At 40.6% G+C, this 27539-nt stretch overlaps 1 protein-coding gene across 1 annotated transcript in view; it reads right to left on the minus strand.

The window, feature by feature from the left end:
- The window catches only part of PTPRM (protein tyrosine phosphatase receptor type M), a 595371-nt gene that overhangs the window by 486295 nt on the left and 81537 nt on the right, over positions 1-27539 (minus strand). Inside the window, exon 3 of the mRNA XM_047090212.1 lies at positions 5357-5628. Coding sequence (XP_046946168.1) covers positions 5357-5628 — 272 coding nt within the window. The remainder of the gene's footprint in view (positions 1-5356; positions 5629-27539) is intronic.

Raw genomic sequence — 27539 nt, forward strand, 5'->3', positions numbered from 1 at the left:
AACAGAGACAGAGATCAATGGAATGGGATAGAAAGTCCAGAAATAAACCATGCCTATATGGTCAATTAATCTACAACAAAGTAGGGAGGAATATATAATGGTGAAAGTCTTGTTAACGAATGGTGCCAGGAAAGCTGGAAAGCTACATGCAAAAATAAATAAGTAAAACTGGTCCACTTTCTAATACCATATACCAGAAAACCCCTCAAAATGGATTAAAGACCTAAATGTGAGATCTGAAATCTTTATTATTTTCTTAATAACATTTTCTCTAGCTTATTGTATTGTAAGAATAGAGCTTATAATACATATAACATGCAAAATATGTGCCAATCAACTGTTTACATTATTGGTAAGGCTTCTGATCAAGAATTGGTTATTAGAGAAGTTTTGAAGGAGTCAAAAGTTATACATGAATTTTCCAGTGCATGGGAGGTTGGCGTCCCTAACCTCCATGTCATTCAAGGGTCAACTATAGTCCCACAGAGCATACTCACATCTTCAGACCAGCACAGAACTTCTTATAGATAAATATATCTGGGAAATTAGTCCAAAAGCAGATGGGCTGATGCATGATTCCCATTTTTAAGAGCATCAGGGTATGACAGCCATCTCCTCAATGAATGTGTGCTGTCCAGTGGACTGGGGGCCATAAGGTGCCAGGAAGCTCCTCCTCTGGGCAATGCTGCCAGCACAGACAGCTTCTTTCTCTAGTTTTTTTCTGATCGTCTCCAGTTAAGCTGACACCTTGGGCCACCAGGGGTGGAAAAAGGATTTGGTAGGTGTTTTCCTTCTTATTCACCTTTGTTACACAGTTTGTCTTTCTCGTCTCAACTGGGAAGCATCATTCAGGTCTCACAGGGTGATTGTAAGGCCTAATGCTCTGTGTTTGGAAAGTTTCCTGCTGATATCTCTCTTGGATCACCTACAGAGTACCACTTACCTGATAGCTTGTGTTGCTATCAGAGTAATGATTCCAGTGTGTTTACTGCCCAGCAGATAAAGGAGAAATATGAAGGAAGTACTACTTTCACTATGCCTTTAAAACTTTAAAAACTAATGCTTGGTTGGAGTGCTTAGAAATTAAATCAACAAGTGTACTTTCAGTGGCTCTAAACCCTTTACAGATGTTGATCACCTGATTCTTAAAAAGTTAGCAATGCTGTATTAAAGAACCTTTACAGGGGCACCTGGATGGCTCAGTCGGTTGAGCATCTGACTTCAGCTCAGGTCATGATCTCCTGGTTCATGAGTTGGAGCCCCGCATCAGGCTCTGTGTTGACAGCTCAGAGACTAGAGCCTGCTTGGGATTCTGTGTCTCCCTCTCTCTCTGCCCCTCCCCCACTAGTGCTCTGTCTCTCTCTCTGTCTCTCAAAAATAAACATTAAAAAAAAATCTTTACAAATCCACTTTTAAATGTATTTTATTTTTTTTAATTTTAGAGAGCAAGCAGAGGAGAGGGGCAGATGGAGAGGAAGAGAAAATCTTAAGCAAGCTCCATGCTCAGTGCAGAGCCTGATGCAGGGCTTGATCCCATGGCTCTGGGATCATGACCTAAGTCAAAATCGAGAGTCAGATGCTCAACTGATGGAGCCACCTGGGCGCCACTACCAGTCCACTTTTAAATCCAAACCAGAAAGCTATTCCTGATGAATCAACCAGTGAACCAAAGAGCTAGAGTGAGAATTAGGTTCTGATTGGATTTGGTATGTTAGGTACTGCTCAGTAATGTAAGAGAGGTGACAGTGGAAAGTAGATAGACTTGGGGGGTGGGGTCAGAGGTTCACAATTGGGGAGGTGACGTATTTTACTTAAAAGAACTCAAGAAAGGAAGAACCCATTGAAAATCACAATGGCCTGATATATATAGGACCACCTCACTTTCACTATAGTTCCATAATCCTTTTTTAAAGGCTGATCTTCTAAGACCATTACACTCAATAATTCCTTTAATTCCAACTGTCTGAGCTAGGTACACCAAGGCTGTTATGGACTGAATGTTGTGTCTACCCCCTGCCCCATCATTTCATATGTTGAAGCCCTGATCCCAACATGATGGCATTTGGACATGGAGCTTTAGAGAGGTAATTAGGTTTAGATGAGGTCATGAAGGTGGAGCCCCAATAATTAGTGTCCTAACAAGAATAAGGGAGACAAGAGCTCTTTCTCTCCAGATGCACACACAGAGGAAAGGCCACTGAGCACACCATGAGAAGACAAGAAGGCACCACCTATAAGGCAGGAAAAGGGCCCTCTCCAGGAACTGAATCCATGAGAATCCTACAGGACTTCCAGGCCCCGCAACTCTGAGAAAAGAATGTCTATCATTGGCGGCACCCAGTCTATATTTGTCATAGATGCCCAAGCTTAGATAAAGACAAAATAAAACTTTAATATATGCATTGCAGCCCATGTCAAAACTATAGCAATGCATTAGATTCTGGAGGCTGTCAGGGGCCCAAGAGAGTTCACTCCTAGAGATTCTGGGTGGCAGTGCTGACATGAAAGAGAAGAAGACCAGAGCACAGATGAGCAGAATACCTTCTGGTCTTGCCTGGAAGATTGTCTTCTGGCCCCAGTCCAGCAAATGCCTGGAGACTAAGTCAGAAACTAGTGCAGGTTCCAGGGAGGCAGTGGGAACATCACAGACCTATACCTTCTCTACTTTGGGAAGGTCTCCTACAAAAGAAATTTCTAACAACATGTAGCCTCTTAGCCTAGTCCATTATATAAAAAGTCTTTTGAAGCCTAGCTTAGCCAAACCCACTTCCCCTGCTTCCATTTTATGTATTTATTTTTTAATAATTTTTTAAATGTTTATGTATTCATCTTTGAGAGAGAAAGAGAGAGCACAAGTAGGGGAGGGGCAGAGAAAGAGGGAGACAGAATCTGAAGCAAGCTCTAGACCCTAAGCAGTCAGTGCAGAGCCCGACATGGGGCTTGAACTCATGAACTATGAGATTATGACCTGAGCCAAACTTGGATGCTTAACGGACTGAGCCCCCCCACTCTGTTTCGATTTTAATACTATGCAAGAAGAAACTTTGTCCCAGAGGCCATATTTTGTTAATTATATGACTGACTGCTAATATATTTATAAACTAAATTTTATTTGTTAAATAGGATATTTTCCCTATGGAAGAAAAACTATATTTTATTCTTTGGGGTTTTATAAATAAAGGCAGTAAAATATACATTGAAGAAAATTTAGAATATGACAGATGGTAGAAAGAAAAAAAGTTCAAATCACCTGTTACCCTACTAGCCAAGGAGATACCACTTTTTAATATATTTATTTCAGCATATACTTTAGTCTTTATTTTATATATGTATAATTATATATATGTATTTATATAAACATATATGTAAGTATTATATAGAATATATAAATAAGTATATAACATATAAACATATATATTTTATTATGTATTTTTAAAATTAAAAAATATATAATATATAAAATTTAAAGTGTGAAATTTACTGCTTTATACCACTTTTCCCACTTAACAACATAGGCTTAAATAGGTCACTATATGGTTTTCCATAACATTATTCTTAATTGTTGCAAAATGCATTTTAGTATTGAGGCAACATAAATTAACTAACCATCTAATGTTGGAAATAATACTGTTTCTGATTTTTCATTATTATAAATAAACTGCCATGAGTATTCTTGTAATTAATAATTTGCAACCATTCTCTGTTATTTCCTTCGGATGAACTCCTAACAGTAGATTGCCAAATTTAGATCTTTCTAAATTGTGTTTTAATTTTTTTTTAATGTTTATTTTTGAGAGCAAGAAAGAGAGAGAGAGACAGAGTGCGAGTGGGGGAGGGGCAGAGAGAGAGGGAGACCTAGAATCTGAAGCAGATTCCAGGCTCTGAACTGTCAGCGCAGAGCCCGACATGGGGCTCGAACTCACGAACCATGAGATCATGACCTGAGCCAAAGTCAGATGCTTAACTGATTGAGCTACCCAGATGCCCCAGATCTAAATTTTTAACTTCTATAATGTATTGCTTAAGTATCCTTTTGAAAGATTTTTAACAATTTACCTGTGTACTATTTAACAATTTACATGCATACTACTCAAAACACATTTATTTATCATTCATTAAATTCTAGAAATTATTGTAGGTAAAGGGTACAGAGACACATTAGGTACAACATTGAAAGCCATTTGGAAGACAAGCAGACCTGTAGAGGACTCAGTTTTCCCTTCCCTGAGTCTAGCCAAGCACCTCAATTAAATATGAGAGAGGACCTTGGATACATGTTCCAGCTGGCTCTTGAGCAAGCCAAAGGAATTAAGAAAGAGAAAAGCAAAATATCTCAATCCACTTAATGAATCTTCTTAGCGTGAAATTTAGTGTTCTCAATATCAAGTTATTTTTTAAAAATTTGTTAATGTTTATTCACTTTTGAGAGACAGAGTACAAGCAGGGGAGGGGCAGAGAGAGAGGGAGACACAGAATCTGAAGCAGGCTCTAGGCTCGCGGAGCTCAAACCCACGAACTGCAAGATCATGACCTGAGCCCAATTCGGATGCTCAACTGATTGAGCTGCCCAGGGACCCCAAGTTATTTTTTGAAGGTGCTATGGACAAAAGGGGGGAAAAAAAAGGAGCACCAATGTCCTTGTCACTAATTTCCCACCTTTAATCCTGAGTCAGGATGCTCTTGTGACACAAGTCACTCTCTGACAGCAGGGACATGACATCAGGTCCACTTTGGTACCACTTTTTAACTGTCTCTGCCTCCACCATGTACTTACTTTAACTGAGAATTCCAAGTGGGTCATGTGGGTCTTAACAGAACATCCCAAATAACAGGACAGCAGCTGCTCCATGACAGGACTGAGCCTACACAAGTTATCTTCTTCCCGTTGCTTACAGGGATGGGAACAGGAAGCTGCCCCTTGCTAGCTGGCCCATGAGGCTCACTTCTCAATGACTCCTTTGCTCCTGCCAGTAACTCATGAGCAATAGGGCTTACTCTTCTAGAATCAAGTGCTATGTCTCCATGGGTCAGATATGGCTAACTTAATATAGTGCTTGCAGATACTGCTTCCTGCCCTGCTGCAGGCTACTAAAAACAACTTTTTTGCCTTGATTTTGCTTTTAATTTCTTAAAATATCTGCATAAACAAAGTTGAAAGGTGTTTTTTTACTCATTTCTCAAGGTAATGTACAAAGACTGAATACACTCCCTTATCAAATAGCACAAGCTTTCCTAACATTGGTATAAAAAATACCTACACTTCTTATACATTCTTTGTTTATACGAATATTAACAACAACAAAAAAAACTATTTCAGAAGATGCATCAAAACAGGAAATGCAAACAAAGAGCATACCTGATAAAAATTCGGCCAGAAAGTACTAATGGCCAGTTCTGCCCTGTTCCATGTGCGGGTAGGGTCTCCAGATATATTCCAGATAGGATTCCCCAAAGCTCCGTTGTTGACCTTCACGTAGACATTGAGTAACCCAGGAGCAGCATTACTCTTGCTGGATACAAAATAGTGAAAATCAATACAGTGGGTGTCATTTTCTTTGAGCTGAGGTAAGAGAAGGTGGGCCCTCTGCCCCTCAGGTCTCCCAGATGTGTTCACCAACATGAAAGAACCTGCAAAAAGAAAATCAAAGGAGAGTTACAACCTGAAATACTACTTTCTGGCCATTTCTCCAAGCCACTGTCATTTACATGGGTTGACACTGCGATGCCATGTGTGTTACTTACGCTTTGAGAGTCCCATCCCTTTCGTATCTTTTCACCCTAAAGCAGTCTCAAGATCTGTGAATGGCGGTGGGTGGGGCACCTGGGTGGCTCCGTAGGTTAAGCAGCAGACTTCAGCTCAGGTCATGATCACATAATTTGTGAGTTCAAGCCCCACATCAGGCTTCATGCTAACAGCTCCGAGCCTGGAGCCTGCTTCAGATTCTGTGTTTCCCTCCCTCAGAAGCCCCTCCCCTGCTCGCGCTCTGTCTCTCCCTGTCTCTCCCTCTCAAAAATAAACATTTAAAACAAACAACAACAAAAAAATGATGAGTGAATGGGAAGTTTCCTTGAAGTTACTGCAGTTAGCCTTCTAAGTAACAAAACTAGGCATTAATTCGCTGACCTGCACTGATCATCTGGTAGTCACTAGCACAGATGGCTATTTACATTAAAATTAACTTAAATTCCATAATATTAAAAGCTTAGATCCTTGGCCACACTAGCCACGTTTCAAGTGCTGAATAGGCACATCTGGCTGGTTGGGAAGCATAGATACTTCCCACGTTGGGAAGCATAGATACTGAGCTTTTCCACCATCTCAGAAGGTGCTACGGGACAATGCTATTCTAGAATGATGCCACCATTTGGTGATTGCAGCCACTTTAATATTCTCGTGCAACCTACAGAAGCAGATTGGTCTGATTTGCGGAATCTTAGAAAACTTTACTGGCCCTGTGACACTCCTTGCCATCAATGTAACTCTCTTCCAGTTCAGCACCACCACCCCTGCCCCGTTGCTGTAACAGCTGACTCCTTGATGGGGGCGGTGTTTTCATGACTAGTATGACTCAGCATACGGATGTAATCATCATTGCAATCGGAGGATGGTCATTCTCAGACAACTCCACGAGCAATTTGTACCTTTATATATACAGCACTAGCCTGCCCATGACTGCTGAAGAGTTTCCGCATGGATTCAAGCTATTCAGATACCCTGGCATCAACTGTGTCACTTGGCCCGCCCCATGTCTAAGGTCAACAAAAATGGCAATTAAAATAATTATATGAATATTATATAGTACATAAAGAAAAATAAAAGCAAAATGTTCTAGGATAAAAGGGAAAACATGGCATTATAAAGCCTTTCGGGCAGGGAGGAAAACTGTATTGAAACTCTGAGGGGAAAGAACACCTAAATCTGGAGCATAAGGATGAAAAAAGAAATACTAGTCACATGTGACTGGACTCATGATTTCTACTGAGTAAGGAGACTATTCCCACCCTCCCCACCCCACCCCCCGTTGAGTATACCTTTTAAGAACTTCCCTCACTGTGAATCATAATTTTCAAGAAGATGTGTGTTTGTATGTTTGTGTGGGTTTACTTTAATATATACCCAGCAGATATCTATAAACATACATCCACTACTAGAGAAAGTGTGAAATTTTTATCTTGTCTACAAGCTGTGATTTCCTAAACAGCAAATGGAGAAGACCACCTTTCCAAGAGAATTATTTTAAGGACTGAATAAAAAACATACATGTAGATATATCCTTTATAAATTAATAGGCTAGTTAAGGGATCAATATTGGACAATGGTTGCTGATGGCTGTTACCCTAACCTCGCCACCCCATAAAGGGAGTTAGGTAGGGTTAATGGTATTAATGATAAACAGAAACTGAGTGACAGAGAGATTAGGAAGTAGTTTTATCCAGGTTTCAGGATGAGTTAGTGGCCAAACCAAAACTTTGAGCCTCTGAGTTTCCAACCCATTATTCACCCTGTTACACTCCAATTAAGCCCATGTTTCTTCATGTGCCGTTTGAGCATATATGAAGAAAACAAACCCCTTCACGACAGTGAAGGAAAATTATAGTCGCTCTTTGAAAACAGAGCAATTTTTCAGGAGATGAATGTTACGCACCTGGAAATATGAAAGCCAGGCCACAAGGGAAGGGTTATCTATGGAACATACATTCCAGTATTAAGGAAGAGCTGCAAATGTGATTTAAGAATGAGTTGGGGGTGCAGAAAATGAACAAGTGGCAAGAGAATATCATTGAAATGATCTGGGTTAGCTATATTCTACAAAATGTACAAAAAAAAATCTTCAAAATACTCAGGGCTGACCAACCCCATCACAAATCTAAAGCTGGCTGTTGGGGTTTATAACATAAGTTAAAAATCGTACTTTTCTCCTCTAATAAATAGAAGCAGATTGATTCCATATTTTATCACGCCGGGCTCTGTTGCCTGCAACACAGTTGCTGTGTATATTTCTACTGACAGGGCTGACTGTGACCTGGCCTTAAGGCCAATGCTGAATCACTCAAACCTTTAGTACTGCCACACCGCCAAGAAAATTGTTGCTTGCAGAGTTACCATCAGTGAAATTTGGGTGGCCACGGGTGGTAAACATGGCAACAGGCAAAGAATGCCAAAAGTGTGTGTGCCTCCGTATCCTGCAACATCTAGTTTGTATGCCTGGATGAAGCTGAAACAGAGAAGTCTCTTCTTTACACGTTGGTATAAACTGGATAATTTTCTACCATTAGCGTTCAGGGACTCACCTGGAATCCCCCAAATACTATCTTCCTCGCTGTGCAGCCCATCTCCCATCATACTCCATTCCAGCACAAAATGTTCCGTCAGCTTTTGGAGCTGTCTAATGTATATAGAACTTTTTAACTTGAGGTCAAGGTGAAATTCAGGTGTTTTAAGTTACAAATACTCAAATGATCCTAACTTTTATATCCCTTTCTTCTTTTTAATCTTTCTGAGCCAGAAAATAGTGTGTTTTGTTACACAGTGTGCTTCTGTAGTGCAGATGAGCTCAAACAGGATTAGCAAATAAAGGAATGACATCCATGTAACACAGAAGTCCTTTGGATTCCTGTGTGACTTTCTGCAGGATATTAAGGTTTTAGAGGGATCTAAATAAAGGCCTCCATGATGACCTTTAAACAGAGCTACAACCCCACACAAGTGCCTTCACTCAGGGGAAGAAATGGCAAGAAGTTCAGTGGTTTCAAGAGCCATTCTCCACTCTGTGAAGCTTTTGATAAATCTGCAAAGAGCAAAAGAAGAAACTGTGAAGCTTCTGCTCCCATCTTGAGTTTGAAAAGGAAATAACACTGACTGATGAAGAAGACAATCGGACCACAAAAAGAAATAAGAGGCATCCAAATCAGCAAAGAAGAAGTCAACTTTCACTCTTCACAGATGACATGATACTCTATGCGGGAAACCCGGAAGACTCCACCAAAAAACTGCTAGAACTGATACATAAATACACCGAAATCGCAGGACATAAAATCAACGTACAGAAATCGGTTGCATTTCTATACACCAATAATGAAACAGCATAAAGCGAAATCAATCCCATTTACAACTGCACCCAAAACCATCAGATTCCTAGGAATAAACCTAATCAAAGAGGTAAGATTAGAAATCTTCTGCAAGAAATTAAAGAAGACACAAAGAAATGGAGAAACATTCCATGCTCACGGATGGAAAGAACAAATATTGTTAAAATGTCTATACCACCCAAAGCAAATTACACATTCTATGCAATCCCTATCAAAATAACACCAGCATTCTTCACAGAGCTAGAACAAACAATCCTGAAATTTGTGTGGACCCACAAAAGACCCCAAAGAGCCAAAGTGAAGTTGGAAAAGAAAACCAAAGCTGGAGGCACCACAGTTCCAGACTTCAAGCTGTATTACAAAGCTGTAATCATCAAGCAGTATAGTACTGGCACAAGAACAGACACACAGACCAATGGAACAGAATACAGAACCCCAAAATGGACCCACAAATGTATGGCAAACTAATCTTCGACAAAGCAGGAAAGAGTATCCAATGGAAAAAAGTCTCTTCAGCAAATGTCACTGGGAAAACTGGACAGCGACATGCAGAAGAGTGAAACTGGACCACTTTCTTACACCATATACAAAAATAAACTCAAAATGGATGAAACACCTAAATATTAGACCCAAAACCATCAAAATCCCAGAGGAGAACACAGGCAGCAACCTCTTTGACCTTGGCCACAGCAACTTCTTACTAGACAGGTCTCCAGAGGCAAGGGAAACAAAAGCAAAAATGAACTAATGGGACCTCATCAAGATAAAAAGCTTCTTCTGCACAGGAAAGGAAACAATCAGCAAAACTAAAAGGCAACCAACGGAATGGGAGAAGATATTTGCAAATGATGTATCAGATAAAGGGTCAGCATCCAAAATCTATAAAGAACTTATCAAACTCAATACCCATAAAACATAATCCACTGAAGAAATGGGTAAAAGACATGAATAGATACTTTTCCGAAGAAGACATACGGATGGCTAACAGACACATGAAAGGATGCTCAACATCACTCATCATCAGGGAAATACAAATCAAAACCACAGTAAGATACTATCTCATACCTGTCAGAATGGCTAAAATCAACAACTCAGGAAACAACAGATGCCAGCGAGGATGCAGAGAAAGGGGAACACTTTTGCACTGGTGGTGGGAATGCAAACTGGTGCAGCCACTCTGGAAAACAGTGTGGAAGTTTCTCAAAAAAATTAAAAATAGAGCTACCCTAAGACCCAGCAATTGCACTACTAGGTATCTATCCAAAGAACACAAAATTGCTGATGCAAAGGGACACATGTACCCCGATGTTTATAGCAGCGTTATCAACAATAGCTCAATTATGGAAAGAGCCCAAATGTCCACAGACTGATGAGTAGATAAAAAAGATGTGGTGTGGGGCGCCTGGGTGGCGCAGTCGGTTAAGCGTCCGACTTCAGCCAGGTCACGATCTCGCGGTCCGTGAGTTCGAGCCCCGCGTCAGGCTCTGGGCTGATGGCTCAGAGCCTGGAGCCTGTTTCCGATTCTGTGTCTCCCTCTCTCTCTGCCCCTCCCCCGTTCATGCTCTGTCTCTCTCTGTCCCAAAAATAAATAAACGTTGAAAAAAAAATTAAAAAAAAAAAAAGATGTGGTGTAATTGTACAATAGAATATTACTCAGTGATCAAAAACAATGAAGTAGAGAAGATAACATTTTAGCAACACAAGCATTTCCTGACAGTGCTGCCCTATTGTCTTCTGAATTTACTGAAGAAAGTACCAACACTCAGGTTTAGCACAATCTGGAAAACCCAGAATCCAAGGGGTAAATTCACACTTGTACATACAGAAAATGGCAGGCGGGAGGGATGAGATGCCTTTTAAGTGTTGGAATTTATCACCTATCATATATGAAAGTCAAGTCAACTCGCCCACGTTTAAAGGATCCAGAGCATTTATATTCAATTTTAGGCTATTAAGCCTGTTTCGAAAAATATCCCTCTATGGCTGAATGTTTAATTTTCACCTCCTGCTTCAATGTTTTGACTGTGAGGAAATGCATTTTCAAAGACTAATTGGGTCTCCCTCTGTAGGTACTTTCTTACCTCATTTTTTCCCCTACAAAAAACACTCCAACTGGGCAAATAAATAAAAGAAATCAGAATTCAAATTAGCATAGGAGTTCTGTTTGTGTTCAAATAACAAAACACCCTTAAGTCACAAGTGTGGAAGCAGAGAATATAACATCGCCTGCAAATGGAAAGAGTTCCACATAAGGGAGCCAGCTTCAAAAGGGGCAGTTTTTAAAGCACGCTTTGAAAGTCTTTAAGAGTAAGGATTTTGGTTTCTCTGAAAAGGAAAACTCTGTTATGAGAACATACAATATTCTTGAATCCTTGGGTGAATTAAATTTAGCTTAATCACGACCACCGGCAAATGCTTTTGATTGGACTATCTTCCATCATTGTTTGCGACAGCAGCAAAAGCTACATATAATTAGTTATTCCTTTCTACCCCATCATTAAAATTTGCATTGGTGTGGTAGAGGCTCTAGAGTTTTAAAGGCTGAGGAAGCCGCGTGAATTCTCTTACGTTTCAGAAACTTTGTGCGTCAACAAAAAAGGGAGCGGTTTCCGTCGTCCAGCAGGAAGAGCATTACGTGTGTTATTAAATACTTTGGCTGGCAGAGAAGCAGTGTTTTATGAACCTGATAGGGAGCAGATTTTCCCCCTTAAAATGTGTCTCTTTGGCATGGGGATTATTTTGAGCTGGTTCTTCTTAAGAAACAGCACACACGGGGGAAGCTCTCAAAACTGAGTAGGAGTTACCCTGGTGCAAAAGACACTTACAAGGGGAAGGTCCATTTGTAACAGTGTGTCCCTTTCTGTATCAAGAAGAGGGGGGTGACAAAATTTCTAGAAACTCTTGTCAATGAAGAAGGCAAAGACTTAACATTTTACATAACAACCTTACCCTTGTTGACTATGCTTTTCCTTCCCAGACTTGCCACCTCCAACATCCTCGGACTTTAGCTGAAGATAGTATTTAAGACGATGGCTTCAGCCATTTCCTTTCCAGGGTCTCTCCCATGTACAAAGGAAGTAAGTATACATGACATTAAAGTTCTGTTGTTTTTCTCCTGTTAATCTGTTTTATATTAATCTAATTATTAGACCAGCCAAAGAACCTAGAAGGTTCTGTGGAGGAGCAAAACTTGCCACCAGAAAGTGTGTCCCTATGACATATGGATTATTTTTGGCTGATTATTTTTAAGAAATGGAAGGCTCAGGAAGAGACTCTGACCTTCCCTCTAATTGCCTAAAAGAATTTAGATAGATGAGCTTCTCCAGTAAGGGAGCCATCACCACAGATGGTTATACTATAATATGAAGTAGGTGTGGTAGAAAGGGAAGCCCTTAGAAAAGTCCATTTCTTAAAATTCCTCGCTATGTCTCATTGTTTCTGCATGACCCCGCAAACATTCATCTTCCTGTGAATTGTCTTTCTTCCCTTTGACTTCTCACATGCCTACCCCTTTCTCCTCAGCTCTGGAGAGCATATAAGCCTCAGTTTCCTGACTGCCTGTGACCCTCAAATTCATATGGAACCCCCGTGCACATGTAATTAAGTTTTATTTTCTCCTGCTAATCTGTCTCATGTCAATTTAGTTCTTAGGCCAGCCAAAAAAACACTTGAAGGGCAGGAGAAAAATCTTTCTTCCCCAATGAAGGCAAGAAAGAAAAACTGTCCGCTCTTGCAAACTTAAAAGCCATTATAAGATTCACTTCTTAAACCTCTTAATTTTAGTAAAAGGACACAGACCATTGGCCTCTCTCTTCCTCTGGCTGTTTTGTCTTCATTTTTTTTTTCTCTATGATATCTTCAAATTTATAGGCTTAAAATCCAAAAGCTAAATAGAAAGTTTACAAGTTCCACCTTTGCTAGTACACATACTGACTCTAGTTTACAAGGCCATTATCTCATTATCTTCTTCCGACCTATTATACATACCAGTTGTAACAATTCAGTTATCTAGAGCAGTGCTTCTCAACCCATGACGAAGGGTCATTTTTTTAAAAATACCTGATGCACCTCAGATCAAATTTATCTAAAATGCAATAAATATGGTTTTCTAAAAAAGAAGAAATAAAAAACATGCAAAATGCAAACCCAAATTTGTTGCTGAGTTAAATAAATGTGAAATCACTCTGTCAAATTCCTATAAAATTTTCTAAAGACTTACTCTCAATTTCCATATTGGTCATGGGCAGGAACACTACATGGCCTACCTCTGATGTGTAGACCCACCAAGTGGCATAGGCTTAAGGTTTGAACGGTATAACATTCTGGGTACCCAAGTACCAAAGTGTACATTTTATTCTCAACAGGGAAGAAAAAGACTGAGAACAGACAACCTGAGAGAATGGAAGAAAAAGAAAATTTTCTGGTCTCTTAACTCAAAGATAAAGGCGATCAAGCCCAGCCCTTTGGCTATGAAAGACATTGGTAGAAGAAAACACAAAGGGAGAAGGAGAAGCAAGTGGAGAAGCGAACAAACAGGATCATGGGAAATGGAAAGACACCCTAAGGCTGAATTGAGAAAAGAGCCAGCTTTGAGGCAAGGAGGAGAGGAAGAGAACGCCTCCAAGAACATATTTTGGCGGTTCTTAAGGAGAACGGGAGAATGCAAGGACATAAAATGTGCCACCCAGTGCCTAGGCCAGGTGCTACGTCTATTCCACCGCATTAAATCCTCACAACAGTAAACACCCGCAGCAACACAGAGAATAGTGAACTTGCCAAAGGGTCCGCCAACAGCATCTGATTGAGCTAAAGGGCATCTGAATTTTTTACATTCAAGCGCTAAATGCAATGCTCTAAAGCCAATATTCTTCAAGCATATTGACTCATCATAGTACCAAATACACTGCATCTGATGCTACGTGTGCCTACATACGTTTACCTACATACACACACACACACGCACACACACACACACACACACACACACAAAACTTCCACGAAGAAATGTGTGTCACTGTCTTTCTTATCGTGTGTGTGTATTATACTCATCTTTCCTGTCCTCCTCTGCTTCATTCTGCAATGTACATGAGTAAATGAATGCTGGGTGCAGCCCACAGCTGACTTCACGGCATGCGGACGCTTCAAGGTCACACCGCACACAACTCTTCTCCCAATAACCAAAACCAACAAGATCTCAACTGTGCTCCGCCTCCTTCGTAAGGCAGCTTTTCAGTTTTCATTTGCGATTTTAAATTTGACCTCGTCCTTCAAATATCAAAATACCAGCTGACATCCCCCTCCTGCTCCCTCAGCCAGTACTAACAATGGTCGTAAAGAATATATCTTTTCCGGTGAGAAACCTCGTGAAATAAGGAAGTTGAAAGCCTGTGGAGAAGTAAATGAACTCAGGGAGCAAAGCTCAAAGGGAACAAAGCCTCTGTGGGGAGGTGCCACCGTCTCTTGAAAAATACTTATTAGCACCCATTTCGGCCTGAAGAAACCACAGCCGCAGCCACATCCATAGTCTATGGACCGGATGCCAAGCAGCGTTCTTCAGCTCCTGCCTCTTCTGTGTCCCTTTCAAAGACTCCATCCTGGTACAAATGTGAAATACTTATCTCGCAACTACTGGAGAATAAGCTTTTAATTGAAAAATAATTGTCTTTTCACCAAATGTCATAGCTGCCTTTCTATTTTGCCCTCTCTCGCCTTGCCTTTCTCTTGGATTCTCAAGTATTACAAATGGCAAACCATTTGTTAGCTGCACGAATTTTTGCCACGGACCGCATGGGCTGGTGAAAATACGGAAAGATGGTAAGGAAGTAACACCCAATGACAGGGAAGTCCCAGCAAACCAGCGGACCGACTGCCCTACTTGGTGCTCTCGCTGGGAGAGGAGGTGACAGGCTCGTGTGGCAGGGGCCTTCTTAAGAGTCAGACCGGCTAGCACACGGCCCTCTCTATCCCCCCCCCAAGGGAATCCCACATCAATCTAGGTGCTATAAAGTTAACAATAAGCATAGCTAAAGCATAGCATACTCTTGCATAATAAGCAGAATTATAAGCATAGCATATAGTGAAAATGCGCATAGAACACTTGCTTCAAGATATTTATTTTAAATTTTTTAATTATTCTTTTAATGTTTTATTTTAGTTTTGAGAGAGATAGAGTGTGAGTGGGGGAGGGGCAGAGAGGGAGGGAGACGCAAAATCCGAAATGGGCTGCAGGCTCCCAGCTGTCAGCACAGAGCCCAACCTGGGCTTGAACTCACGAACCACAAGACCATGACCTGAGCTGAAGTCGGACGCTTAACCGACTGAGCCACCCAGGCCGCCCTTCAAGATATTTATTTTAAATATCCAAACGATATACAATTGTCAGTTAAGCGATTCACAGCATAATGAATGGGTATTATTATGATTGATTATTCATAAAAATACTGATCTGACCAAAATAAATTCATTTGCCTTACCTGGTCACTTTCAGCCATAGTGGGATACACATGAGCACCCACTATAGACTGGGCATTTTGAGGACTATGAACAATAACAATAACAATTCCTCCAGCAAGAACCTCACAGCTTAGCTGTAATCTAAAATATTTTAGATATTCTGTAGTTAGCACAAAAATCCCACAGAATTAACAAATCTGATCCATTAAACTTACCAATATCTACATAACCATAACCCAAGGGTCTGTAAGATTCGTGGACTTAGAACTGTCAAACAAGAATTTTGAGACACAGTTACCATACGAGGCAAAGCAGGGAGGAAGAGGCTCATGGGAAATGGAAGAAACCCTGGGGGTTCCATCCAGAGGAGGAATGTGGTCTCTTTTCGTAAGAAGAGTGAAGTTTTATTGAGAACTAATTCATGTTACAGTATGTCATCCAAACGGCTTCAGCGACTTAGCTGGAAAATACTATGTGAGTGCTTTATAATTTGTAAGTAAAAAACAAACAGAGTAAAGCAAACACAACCTTTTTACCAGCTGCCGACGCTAATGACTGTATCTTAGAAAATGAGCCACAAGTACAATGGAGAAGTGACAGGTATACTTACCGTTGAGAACTTTCTTGAGAGACTGCTTAATTCCCCATTCGTCACGTTTTTTATTGATTGACATCTTTAGAAACCAGTTCATTTTTGTTCTAAATCTCAGAATGACACAAATCATCACAATGTAAGCTTCTGCTTGTTTTTTGCCCCTAAATTACTGTTGATTTTGAGACAACTTTTTCTTCACATGTGTATCTGGTGACAGGCTAGCAGCTAAATGGTCTTGCTTTAAGAAGAAATGCTACAGTTAGCTTCTCTATTAAATATGAACCAAACTTAACTGTTTTAAAAATTCATCACCTTTGACATTTTTGATTTAACAGAAACCTGCTAGGGGTGCTCAGAAGTTAGCTAAACCATTGTTTGCCGTAGAAAATTATTTCTGCAAAACGCTCCAAGGGTTCTGTTAGCATTGATGATTGAGAATTCCCCATAATCCGGAAGAAGAAACCAAAGATTTTGCGCAAGATGTTTCTGGTCAGAAGCCAGAGCCAAGCAGTGACACGCACTGCCTGATCAGAGGGCAGAGAGAAGGAGTTATCAAAATTGGACAAGGTTAGTCAGTAGAGGAAATGAAATTGACCTCCACATTAAACGGCTGATAGAATATCAAATTTATAAATGATCTAAATAGAAGCCTGGAATTTAAGGAATCTGTAGGATCAATTAATCAGACACAACATCAAGATACCAATAAATAAATAGCAAACGATATGAAAAGACAATTTGCATTAGCAAAAATATAATTAGTGAAGAGATGTCTTGGGAAAACAGTCATCCTCACGATTAAATCAAGAAACTTAAATTGAAGCAAATGTCGGACATAATTTTAAACGTAGGCGTCTTGGACATATAAAACTTTCAAAACCAAACGTTTGTAAGGTTCAGGTGAAGCCCCTGCAGGTGTTCAGAAAGGAAACACTGTCATTTATTATAAAATTCCAACAGGAAAGACCGCAAAGAGAGTCGTGCTCTTTGCCCCTCTAAGATAAGGCTAGAAGAGAAATCTCACCTACACATCTTACTTAGCCTTACGTGACCTTATGGAAAGTACTCTAAACCTGAGATTACTCATGCATAATGTAAAAAAGGAAGACGTTCTGAGGGCCAGGTGGGCCAGTGTGGGTGAAGTGCTCATATCGTGCAGGACAGCACACAGGGGCTCCCTGAGCTCGGTGGGAAGAACTGAGCTCTGCAGCCACAAAGCCTACACTTGGATCTTGACTCAGCCATGTCCTCGATGCCACGGAGCAAGTTAGCTAACTCTACTATGCCTCAGTTTCGTAGTCTAGGAAGTAAGGATAAAACTGTACCCATTTCAAAGAAGCTGTTCAGTGATTCAATGAGATAATTCACATAGAATCCTTCTGAGCAGAGCACCTGGCGCATAGCAGGCATGTGCCAAAATCTGGCCTTGCCTCCAGTTTTCATCCCAATGTATCTGGCCTTAGCTTAGGAAGATGAGACAGCTGAAGGCCTACTTCAAGGTAATTGCTGGCACCCCTGTAGTTACACGTATCAACAACCGCGTGATTGCACAGTCCTCCACCATCCATATCTGTTCAACATAACAAGGTCAGCAATACAAACCCACTATGGCATTCGGATTTATTTTCAATATCTAAACATTAATTTTCAAATATACATAGTCATTCCAGATTTAACTCAAGGTGAAAAATCTAATGTGATTAAATGTTAACGTTTCAAGGTGAAAAATCTAATGTGATTAAATGTTAACGTTTTACCAAGTCCACTGAGTTATAAATGTACGTTTTTTTATTACAAGAGTAAAATGCCACCTACAATAATTAGCGGTGATTGCAGAAGTGGTCGATCACATTTACGAAATTAATTATTAAAAACTTTCAAATAGTTACGTGGGTATATATATTGGCTATTAATAGGAGTAATAAGAGCTAATATACATATACTATTTACTATGTACCAGGCATTCTCCTAAGTGCTGTACATACATTAACTCTGAAGATAAGATAGCTGAGGTGTACAGAGGTTAATTAACTTGTTCAAGGTCATGCAGCTAGTTAAATGGTAGATGTGAGATGTGACCCAAAGCAAAGTGACTCAAACTCTGTGCTCTTGAGCATGGTACCATGTTGCCGCTCAGTTTATGAATCAGTACCTTAGTTATTTTTTTTATTTATTTTATCTTTTTTTTTTATTTTAAGTTAGATAATTTTAGGAAGAACATTATATCCCCTTGAGTCAATGCATCTATATATCATATGTAGTATATATATAGTATGTGCATATATATTGTGTGTGTATATACGTGTGTGTGTGTGTGTGTGTGTGTGTGTGTGTGTGTGTGTGTGTTTGTGTGTGTATAAAGAAGTAAAGTCCTGGGGCGCCTGGGTGGCGCAGTCGGTTAAGCGTCCGACTTCAGCCAGGTCACGATCTCGCGGTCCGTGAGTTCGAGCCCCGCGTGGGGCTCTGGGCTGATGGCTCGGAGCCTGGAGCCTGTTTCCGATTCTGTGTCTCCCTCTCTCTCTGCCCCTCCCCCGTTCATGCTCTGTCTCTCTCTGTCCCAAAAATAAATAAACGTTGAAAAAAAAAATTTAAAAAAAAAAAGAAGTAAAGTCCAATTCTGAGAAACTTAAGGATCTAAGGGAAAAGGAAAACTTGCTCACTACCAGGTGAACAAGTCCCGGCAAGCCTGCTGGAGGAGAGGGACCCTGGAAGCAGACATACGTTTTCCCACCCAGGTCCCAGTTAACCTTACAGCTTACTGCTGTTGCATAAAGGAGCCCAGCCAAGAACAGCCACGCACAGCCCCCAGATCAGCAGAACCACTCAACCGCGCCAAGCCCAAATTGTTGACCCACAGAATTGTCAGCTACGGGTATTATTTTAAGATACCAAGTTTGGAGACAGTGTATTATGCAGCAAAAGCTAACAAAGCTGGTTGAATCTAGGTGAGGACTACACAGAAATATGATTTCTGCCCTGTGTATTATGAACATTTTCATCTTTAAAGTTTTAAAACGATAAAAAAAGTTTAAAAGAAAAAGCTCACAATATCTTAAATGGCCACACACTTATCCCACTAAGGCAATGGTGTATTTCCTTCAAAACTCTATTTTATACATACAAATGTATATTTACATACCAGAGGCGAGTATTTTCTTTAGCCTTTTCCTATGTTTTTCAAAGACAGTAACCTGACATGTTCCCCTGCAGTTGGCTTTGTCCTTTAGTCAATAATATAACACGGGCCGCTCTTTAGGCCAAATATGGACCCAGTGCTACAAAGTATACTCCAATAGCTATCCATATGAATCCATATGAATTAATTTCTGTAGAATAGGATCCTGCTGGCCCAAGTTGCTGGCCAAATGGAATTATACTTTTTAAAATTTTTTAAAAAAAATTTTAAATGTTTATTTATTTTTGAGAGAGAAAGAGTGTGTGTGGGGAAGGGGCAGAAAGAGACAGAGACACAGAATCCTGAGCAGTCTCCAGGCTCTGAGCTGTCAGCGTGGAGCCCAATGCGGGACTCGAACCCACGAACCACGAGATCATGACCTGAGCCAAAATTGGACACTTAACCGACTAGGCCACCCAGGCACCCCTAATTTTCCAATGTTTTGATTTATTGGATATAAATACTAAACAATTGTTCCAGACGTGACAATAGGAATGTTTTATTTATTAATAATAATGGTCAGTGGTTTACATAAAGTGGCCCTGTTACTTCAGACTAACAGTAGACTGGCTAATGGCACAGAGGGTTTGAGCCCAGAGGAAGCGGTCTCCTGGCCTTCTCTGTTCTAAGTGAGACAGCAATCCTGACTTCGTCTTCCCATTAGAACCGCTGTTGTCTCTGAATCTCTACCGCATGTGTGCTATGTGTCACTCACTCTACTAAGTTCTCCATACCTGTTCTTTTATTTGATTCCCTCAACAACGCATTGAGGAGAGTATTATCATTATTTTACATTCAGAAGGGCTAAAATCTTCCCCAGGCCGCACAGAAAAATCAGGATTTTAATCCAATCAGTCTGATTCTAGGGCTGATGTTTTTAACCCAACATGTAATCAAGATTTCATAGCACGTTGCAAAGTCAGGTAACCAAATATCTGTGGTGCCTGCTCTCTGGAGAAAATTACAAATAGAGGAACAACAACTTCAAAATACACTAGAAGCTACTAGGGTTAGCTTCAGCTTCGAATTGTAACTTTTAAAACATAAAATGAGTTGACTCTCAAACCACAGGAGCTATTCTCTTACTTAAGAACAGAAATTAAAACCTACCATGCTTAAGATGACAGTTTGGAGCCAAAACTAGTTCTGTTATTTTTTTCTCAAGTAACCAAAGAGGTAAGCACCAAATGCAAAATAAGGAGATAAGAATAAAATCTATTTCTTTGAAAACTACCAAGGTTTACTGGAAAATATGAATTTTAAATAAGACATTTAATATAGTATAAACAATTAGATCAACCCCTGGAGCTCTTCAGAAACCCAGAGGATACTGTTTATTCTTGTTGCTTCCTAATGCAATAAAAGGATACAATAACACTCACGTGGCTTTACTTAAAAGTGTGATTTAAGGTCAAATCATTCGAAACAGATGTCCACTTTCCTTCTTTTACACAACCCTAGAGAAGGCAAACATCATCTGCTAAGTGCGGAAAGAGTCTGGGGGGTCAGAATCCTAAAGGTACTTGATGGTCCTAAGTACACTCCATCGTCTTCTTCAACAAAGAGTCCCCCATTCACATGTTATGTCAAAAGTCACCATGAGAATCATTCCCAGCATTTATCACTGTACAAGTCATACATTCACGGGGTGCTGCTAATGACATGGAAAGAAATGTTGATTATCTTAGGTATTTGTATTCAAGACCAAGGTCTCTTTCACTTAACCAATATTTTTGTGAATAACTCACACAGGCATTGCTCTTAATCCAGATGAAGAAACAGACCACGCAGACATAAACACACTGAATAGAATTACAAAGTGAAATGAATGTAAGTGCACAATACTATAACTTTTTTATGTTAACATATAGGTGAAATATTAGGAGTAGGAGACCAATGATATTGGAGAAGGGGAAGGATAAAAGGGACATTTCAAGTTACAACCAAAGATTGTTTATGTGTGAGTGGATACCGAGAGGCTAAGAAGCTGAGGGTTTCCAGTATGATTCTCAGCCCAAATGAGGTAGATGAACAGATTCCATATTATGCCGACAACTGAATTCTACCTGACAAAAAGGAAAATAGCACATTTTATACTTCTATATCCCCAACCTTGCATATTACCTGGTATAAGGAATGCACTCTGTTAGCTGCTGAATTAACTTCTGGAATACATTAGAAACAAAAATTCAATGGATTTATTTTAATTTCTTTTTTAATGTTTTATTTATTATTGAGAAAGAGACAGAGTGTGAGTGGGGGAGGGGCAGAGAAAGAGGGCGACACAGAATCCGAAGCAGGATCCGGGCTCTCAGCGGTCAGCACAGCGGGCCTCGAACCCACGAACCGTGAGATCATGACCTGAGCTGAAGTCAGACGCTTAACCAACTGAGCCACCCAGGCGCCCTGAAATGGATGTATTTTAAAATCAATCCCTGTATCTTACCAGTAGGAATATTTTTTTCTTTAATTTTTCCTGTTTATCATGTATATAATTAACATGCTAGGAAGAAACACCACACTTTCAGCATTTTGCAAGTACCTCAATTCTCTTCTGAATTTCTGAGGAAGGCGTTCAAGGTCTTACCAGTCTATAATTACAAGCTTATCTTCTTTCACTTCTGAAATCTATAAACATGTCCTGAGTAACTACTACGTGCGAGGCACTGTAGTAGGCATCATGGAATTCCAAGTTGAGTAATGACTGAAGCCCCATTCTTAAGTCCAGCAGGGTGGGCCAAGAATTAGATCTTGCAATGGTGTCAGCAGTGATGGAGCTATTCCAACAATCATTCGGGGCACAGAGAAAAGGGGTGTAAAGTGAACTCAGAGAGGTGGGTATTATTGATGGCTCTCACGAGCGAGCTGAGTCTCCCTGGATGTACAGTTAGCCAGAGCACTGGAGGAAAGAAAATGGTATAGGGGCTCTGCGTTAGTTCATTCAACAAACATTTGTGAGGCCCCTACAGATAACTGGCACTGATACTGAGTATGAGGAAGACATGTCCATGGCCCTTTGGAAGCGTCAAGTCTAAAAGAGTAGGCAGCCACATAAGCAAATAATCCGAATGCAAAGTCACAAGTGTATGTCAGAGATACACTCCAAGTACTAAGCAGTAGAAAAGTCGCTACAGAAAAGAATGGCTAATGTAACCTGAGCATTACTGTCAGGGTCGTTTAAGAACTAAACTGGACCGTCACCGGGAAATTTTAAAGCACCACAAAAACAGAAATAACAGTCTTCCTTATCTTGAAAGATGGAAGGATCCTTGCAATTCACTTTCTTGGCTGTGCAGACTGTGCAAGGATTAACCAGCATTCAACAACTGAAATCAAGATGCGATTTTTGACCCCACGAGGAGCAGCATTTCTGCAGTGGTTTTAGAAATCACAGTGTGTCTTTCCAGGACAGCAACTGAGCTCTTCCAGAAGTAATAGTGGCTCACATTAAACGCTTTGTTCTTTACACCTTGGTGCTTTGCTTTTATAAAACTTCTTTCAAGAGCTGCATTGCTGCCTTAAGTGGTCTTCCAGGGAGTTGAACTCCCACCTGGCACACAAACAGGTCAGATACTTTCAAACTAAACATCACTGTGAGGGGTTTGAAAGGTACTTTACCCCCGTGAGAGTTAACTGCCAGAGAGGCAGTTCTTTCGGAGAGCATTTGAGAGAGCATCTTTAAACCTTTTCATTAGGCAGAATGACTTCCCACACCCAGAGGAGAAAACTGAACTAAAGGAAGGAATACTTAAAAATGCTTCAGGAAAAAAAAAAAAAAAAAAAAAAAAAAAACCCCAACTTAAATGGTTTTATAATACATTCAAATAAAAATCACTCTGTTGGTTTTATATTTAAAATGATCTATCTGACTTTATGGCAGTGAAATGAAAAGCACCAAGTTATTTATCAGCAACGCAAAAAATTAAGTCCTAGGGAGTGAGGATACCAAAACAGAAACCCTGAATGGATAAACAAATGCCCTCCAGGCCACTCACTGATTCTATCAGGTATCTGTGAGATTTGAACTAAAAGAGATTCTAGATCTGTAACCATGAAATTTTACCCGTGGTAGGATAACCAAACTGTTGGCTGCACTTAAACCACAGAAAGCATCCAATAAATGTTTGCATTAGAACATGCTCAGAGAAATCAGCACTCCTAAAAAAGCCTTTGGTTTAATACCTGCCACTTACGGGCTACTTTAGGACCAACAAGATCATTTCTTTCCTAAGGAAGCTTAAAATCTAAAACATGTAAATCCTCATCATTTATCTACCCACATGAAGCCACCAAACTGAGGTCAATTAAATCAAACCTGTAATTTATATTACCTTTTTATACCTAAAAAAAAAAAAAAAGGCAAGCACTGAAGTGAAAGGGTGGTGAGATTCTGATGACTAATGCTATCGCTAAATTTTTCCCATCCAAACCTAATGGCAGAAAGATAAGTATGACTATGGGAAGCTCTATAGAGTTTCTATAGAAATTTCCCTCCCTCCTCCATAGAAATGAACAGGTATGTACATGTTGCATTTTTTTCTGGCCAAAGTTTCTCCGGTGATTTCTGAAACCTAATTGACTTAAGAGAGGTCATAGGGTCTGCCTCTCTAATCCCCAGGTAATTTACCCCAGCAGGCTGCACAGGGAGACCTGCTGATGGGGATAACATGATTCTGTATCAATGAAAGGGGGGTGGTTTCCTCTTAAATGCAAATGAAGGTGCAATGATCCAGAGACTTGGTCCCATTACTGAGGAACTGCACTTAGCTTCTTCAAGAGCACAGGGATATCATTGATAGTCTTAGCACAACGAAGCCCAACAGAAGTGTCAAGTTCACCTTCCTCACCCCATTTTACATCTCCTACCCTCCACCTCCATGTCCCTCCATTCATTTACTTAAGAATTTCTTCAACTAGGGGCACCTGGGCGACTCAGTCGGTTAAGTGTCCGACTTTGGCTCAGGTCAAGATCTCACTATTTGTGAATTCGAACCCTTCATTGGGCTCTGCGCTGACAGTGTGTAGCCTGCTTGGGACTCTCTCTCTCTCCTTTCTCTCTGCCCCTCCCCCATGTTCTCTTTCTCTCTCTCTCTCTCTCAAAATAAATAAACTTAAAAAAATTTCTTCAACTAAAATCAGAGTCATCCTTGGGAGGAGCCTATGGCTAAAATTCAGAGGGTCCTTGCACTTGCATGAGAACAAAATTACATTTTAATATTTAATACCTTCTGATTTTGGCATTTCCTTTAAACATAGTACAGGCAATAAACCATAATCATATTAGCAGCACTGTGACTTTATCATCAGATAGAAAAGCATGGAGATTTCTCCTATCATATGACCAAAGTAGTTATACTAACTACTTTGAAATTACCAGAGTTGATAGGTGTATTCAGATCAGTGCAATGATATATATAAAGACATTCTTATTATACCACAGGATGTTTTTAAGGATTTGGATTCGTTCATTTCAATTTAATTGGTTCCATTGTAACCATACAGATTTATTTGATGCATTCGGAACTGTGAGAAGGGGCTCACCAGCTGCTGAGGCTGTCCACAGCATAGAAGCAATTACAAACTCATGTTCTAAGCATTCACCTCTTTGTGATTCCCCTTCCCTTAAGACCATCTGCACTTTAAAGATGTTTTCCAAAAACATAGCATTTCAGGCCCCTAAACATAATATAAACCTGGAGGAGAGTTTTTTCTCCCCAATATTCAATCAGACATATAGCCTACAAATTCCTGTCTGCTTTGTTTTTTGGTTTGTTTTTTCCTGGTAGGTACTGCTGTCTCCAACAACACTTGAGCTTCCTGGATATATGAAGGTTCCCTCTCTCTCACTAACACAGATACAGATACACACACACACACACACACACACACACACACACACACACAAACTAGATCTGTATGCCCAGCTGAGTCTTGACCTCCCAAAACAGACCACATCCTCAGAAGGAGAATCCACTATTCCCTCCACACAGGAGTTAAACAGAAGCCTTCAACGTGTGACGATTTTTAGAGTCGCTCTGCGTATATTTTGTAGTTTTAAGCTCATTTCAATTTTTCCAAAATAAGCTGTGGAAAATGCTTATTAGGTGCAAGTATAAATATTTTAAAATATTACACTGTCACTTGCGAAAGCCTGCTGCAATAAGCCAGACTGCATTCAAATATTAAAGACATGAAAATCCTCAGTGAAAAATGGTTAGCCTCACTTAGTTTTCACATTACTATAAATACTGAGTGTGTTTCGTTTTAATCATGATTCTGTTTACTTAGAAACTTAAAAGCACAAAGCAGAAAAAATTTTAGGGCATTTACTGAACTTCCAACTTCCAGTTAAAAAAAGAAAACCTTGCAGGGAAGGCTGAGAGGCCGAGAAATCATATATTCAGCCACTCTGAATGCATTTACTAATGGTCTAGACATTGAGCGAGGAGCCAGATTCACTGCAGACTGGGATGAGAACCTGGGTCTCAGGGAGCCCTGTGTCATCCTGTAGCAAAATGCAGACGTGTTTGAGGCATACTAGGAATATGGCATGCATGTAGGATGTTCAGGGTAAGCACAAAGGGGTAGGACAAAGATACAGGGTAAGTAGGAGGGATGGGGTAGGTAGGAGGTCAGATCAGAAATGGCTTCTTTCTCAGAGGTGGACTTGTTTTTTAAGTTTATTTTATTCATTTTGAGAGAGAGAGAGAAAGAGAGAGAGAGAGAGAGAGAGAGAGAGAATATGAATCCCAAGCAGGCTCCACACTGTAAGCACAGAAACCCCACACAGGGCTCAAACCCATGCGAGATCATGATCCAAGCTGAAATCAGGAGTTGGATGCTGAACCGACTGAGCCACCCAGGCACCTCTCAGAGGAAGACTTTTTTTTTTTAAATAATTTATTGTCACGTTACCTAACATACAATGTATACCATGTAGTCTTGGCTTCAAGAGTAGATTCCTGTGATTCATCGCTTACCTACCACACCCAGTGCTCATCCCAACAAGTGCCCTCCTCAATGCCCATCTCCCATTTTCTCTGCCCCACAACTCCCCACCCCTATCAACCCTCAGTTTGTTCTCTGTATTTTAGTTTGCCTCCATCTCTGTTTAAAAGTTGTGTTTGCCATCTGACCTAGAGAATCACAAGAATAAGGAATCCAGTGGGAGGCAACTGAGAGCACTGATTGGTATACCTCCTTGGAAATGGCAGGGGCAGTAACCAAAGGGCAGGAACCAGAGGGCAGGTGATGGCCTATAAAATAAAGACTGACAAGTTGAGATCCAGTCAACAGTAGGCTTACTGTGCTGAAGGGCATCACAATCCTGGGGTAAATTTGGTGCAAATCCTTACATGTGAAATAAAATTATTCCTCTTTAACATATATCTCAAATAATTTCCCTGCAAGGTAAGTAAACCTTGTTTCTGCTACACACGAGTATTCTAGAAGGACAACACAGACAAGCCAAAACAGTGAGGGGAGAGGCTGAGCAGGTGATTCTCATGTGGCAAAGCCAGGCATTCTCTGATTTTAGCAGCAGGGTTTCCCAAATCGTATGCACCGGGTCTTTGCCTAGAATCCATGGCTGAAGGAGACAGACCTGACCACATAAACCTGTCTGTTTATCTGAATCTGTTTTATCCCTCCCAAATTAAAAGAGGAAAAATGAAGAAATCTGGTAGAAATACAGTTCAGCAAAGATGAGAAAATTCTCCACAAGCTTTCTCAAATATGAACCCCCAACCCACTGGTCCTCCACCTCTACTTCAGCCTGAGGTCCCCAAACACAGGGCCTTAGAAGGCTGCTGGCTTGTATGGGAAGGCAGTGAGGAAGGCAGGAGTGAGAGGGAAAGGCAGGGGGGAGAGCAAGAGAAGGGAGCTGGCTGGTCACGGGCCTAGACAGTTTGCACGCGCTCCACAGGCCCAATAGCTGTAAAAACCCCTGAATCTGCAGAAGACAGCCTGTCATGGGGAGAGAATTTCCTCCCTAGCTCTGGTCTCCTCCAATGGTCAATGTCTGCCTGATGGGCACCAACCCCCCATATTTCGAATTGGTCCCCTGCTCCTCTTGTGGCTGATGCCCACTGCAGAAGTGGCATCTACTATGAGACTCAGGGGTGCAGGGAGCATCAGTGGGTCACAGGGAACATTGAACCTTAGAGGCACAGGCAAGCCCAGATGCGTGAGGTGAAAATGGTGGCTCGTGATCACGAGTGACATCGG

This window comes from Lynx rufus, unplaced genomic scaffold (genome assembly GCF_022079265.1).
Source record: "Lynx rufus isolate CCGP_SWC_20201006 ecotype Redwood Valley unplaced genomic scaffold, mLynRuf1.p SCAF_29, whole genome shotgun sequence".
NCBI classification, from domain to species: Eukaryota; Metazoa; Chordata; class Mammalia; order Carnivora; family Felidae; genus Lynx; species Lynx rufus.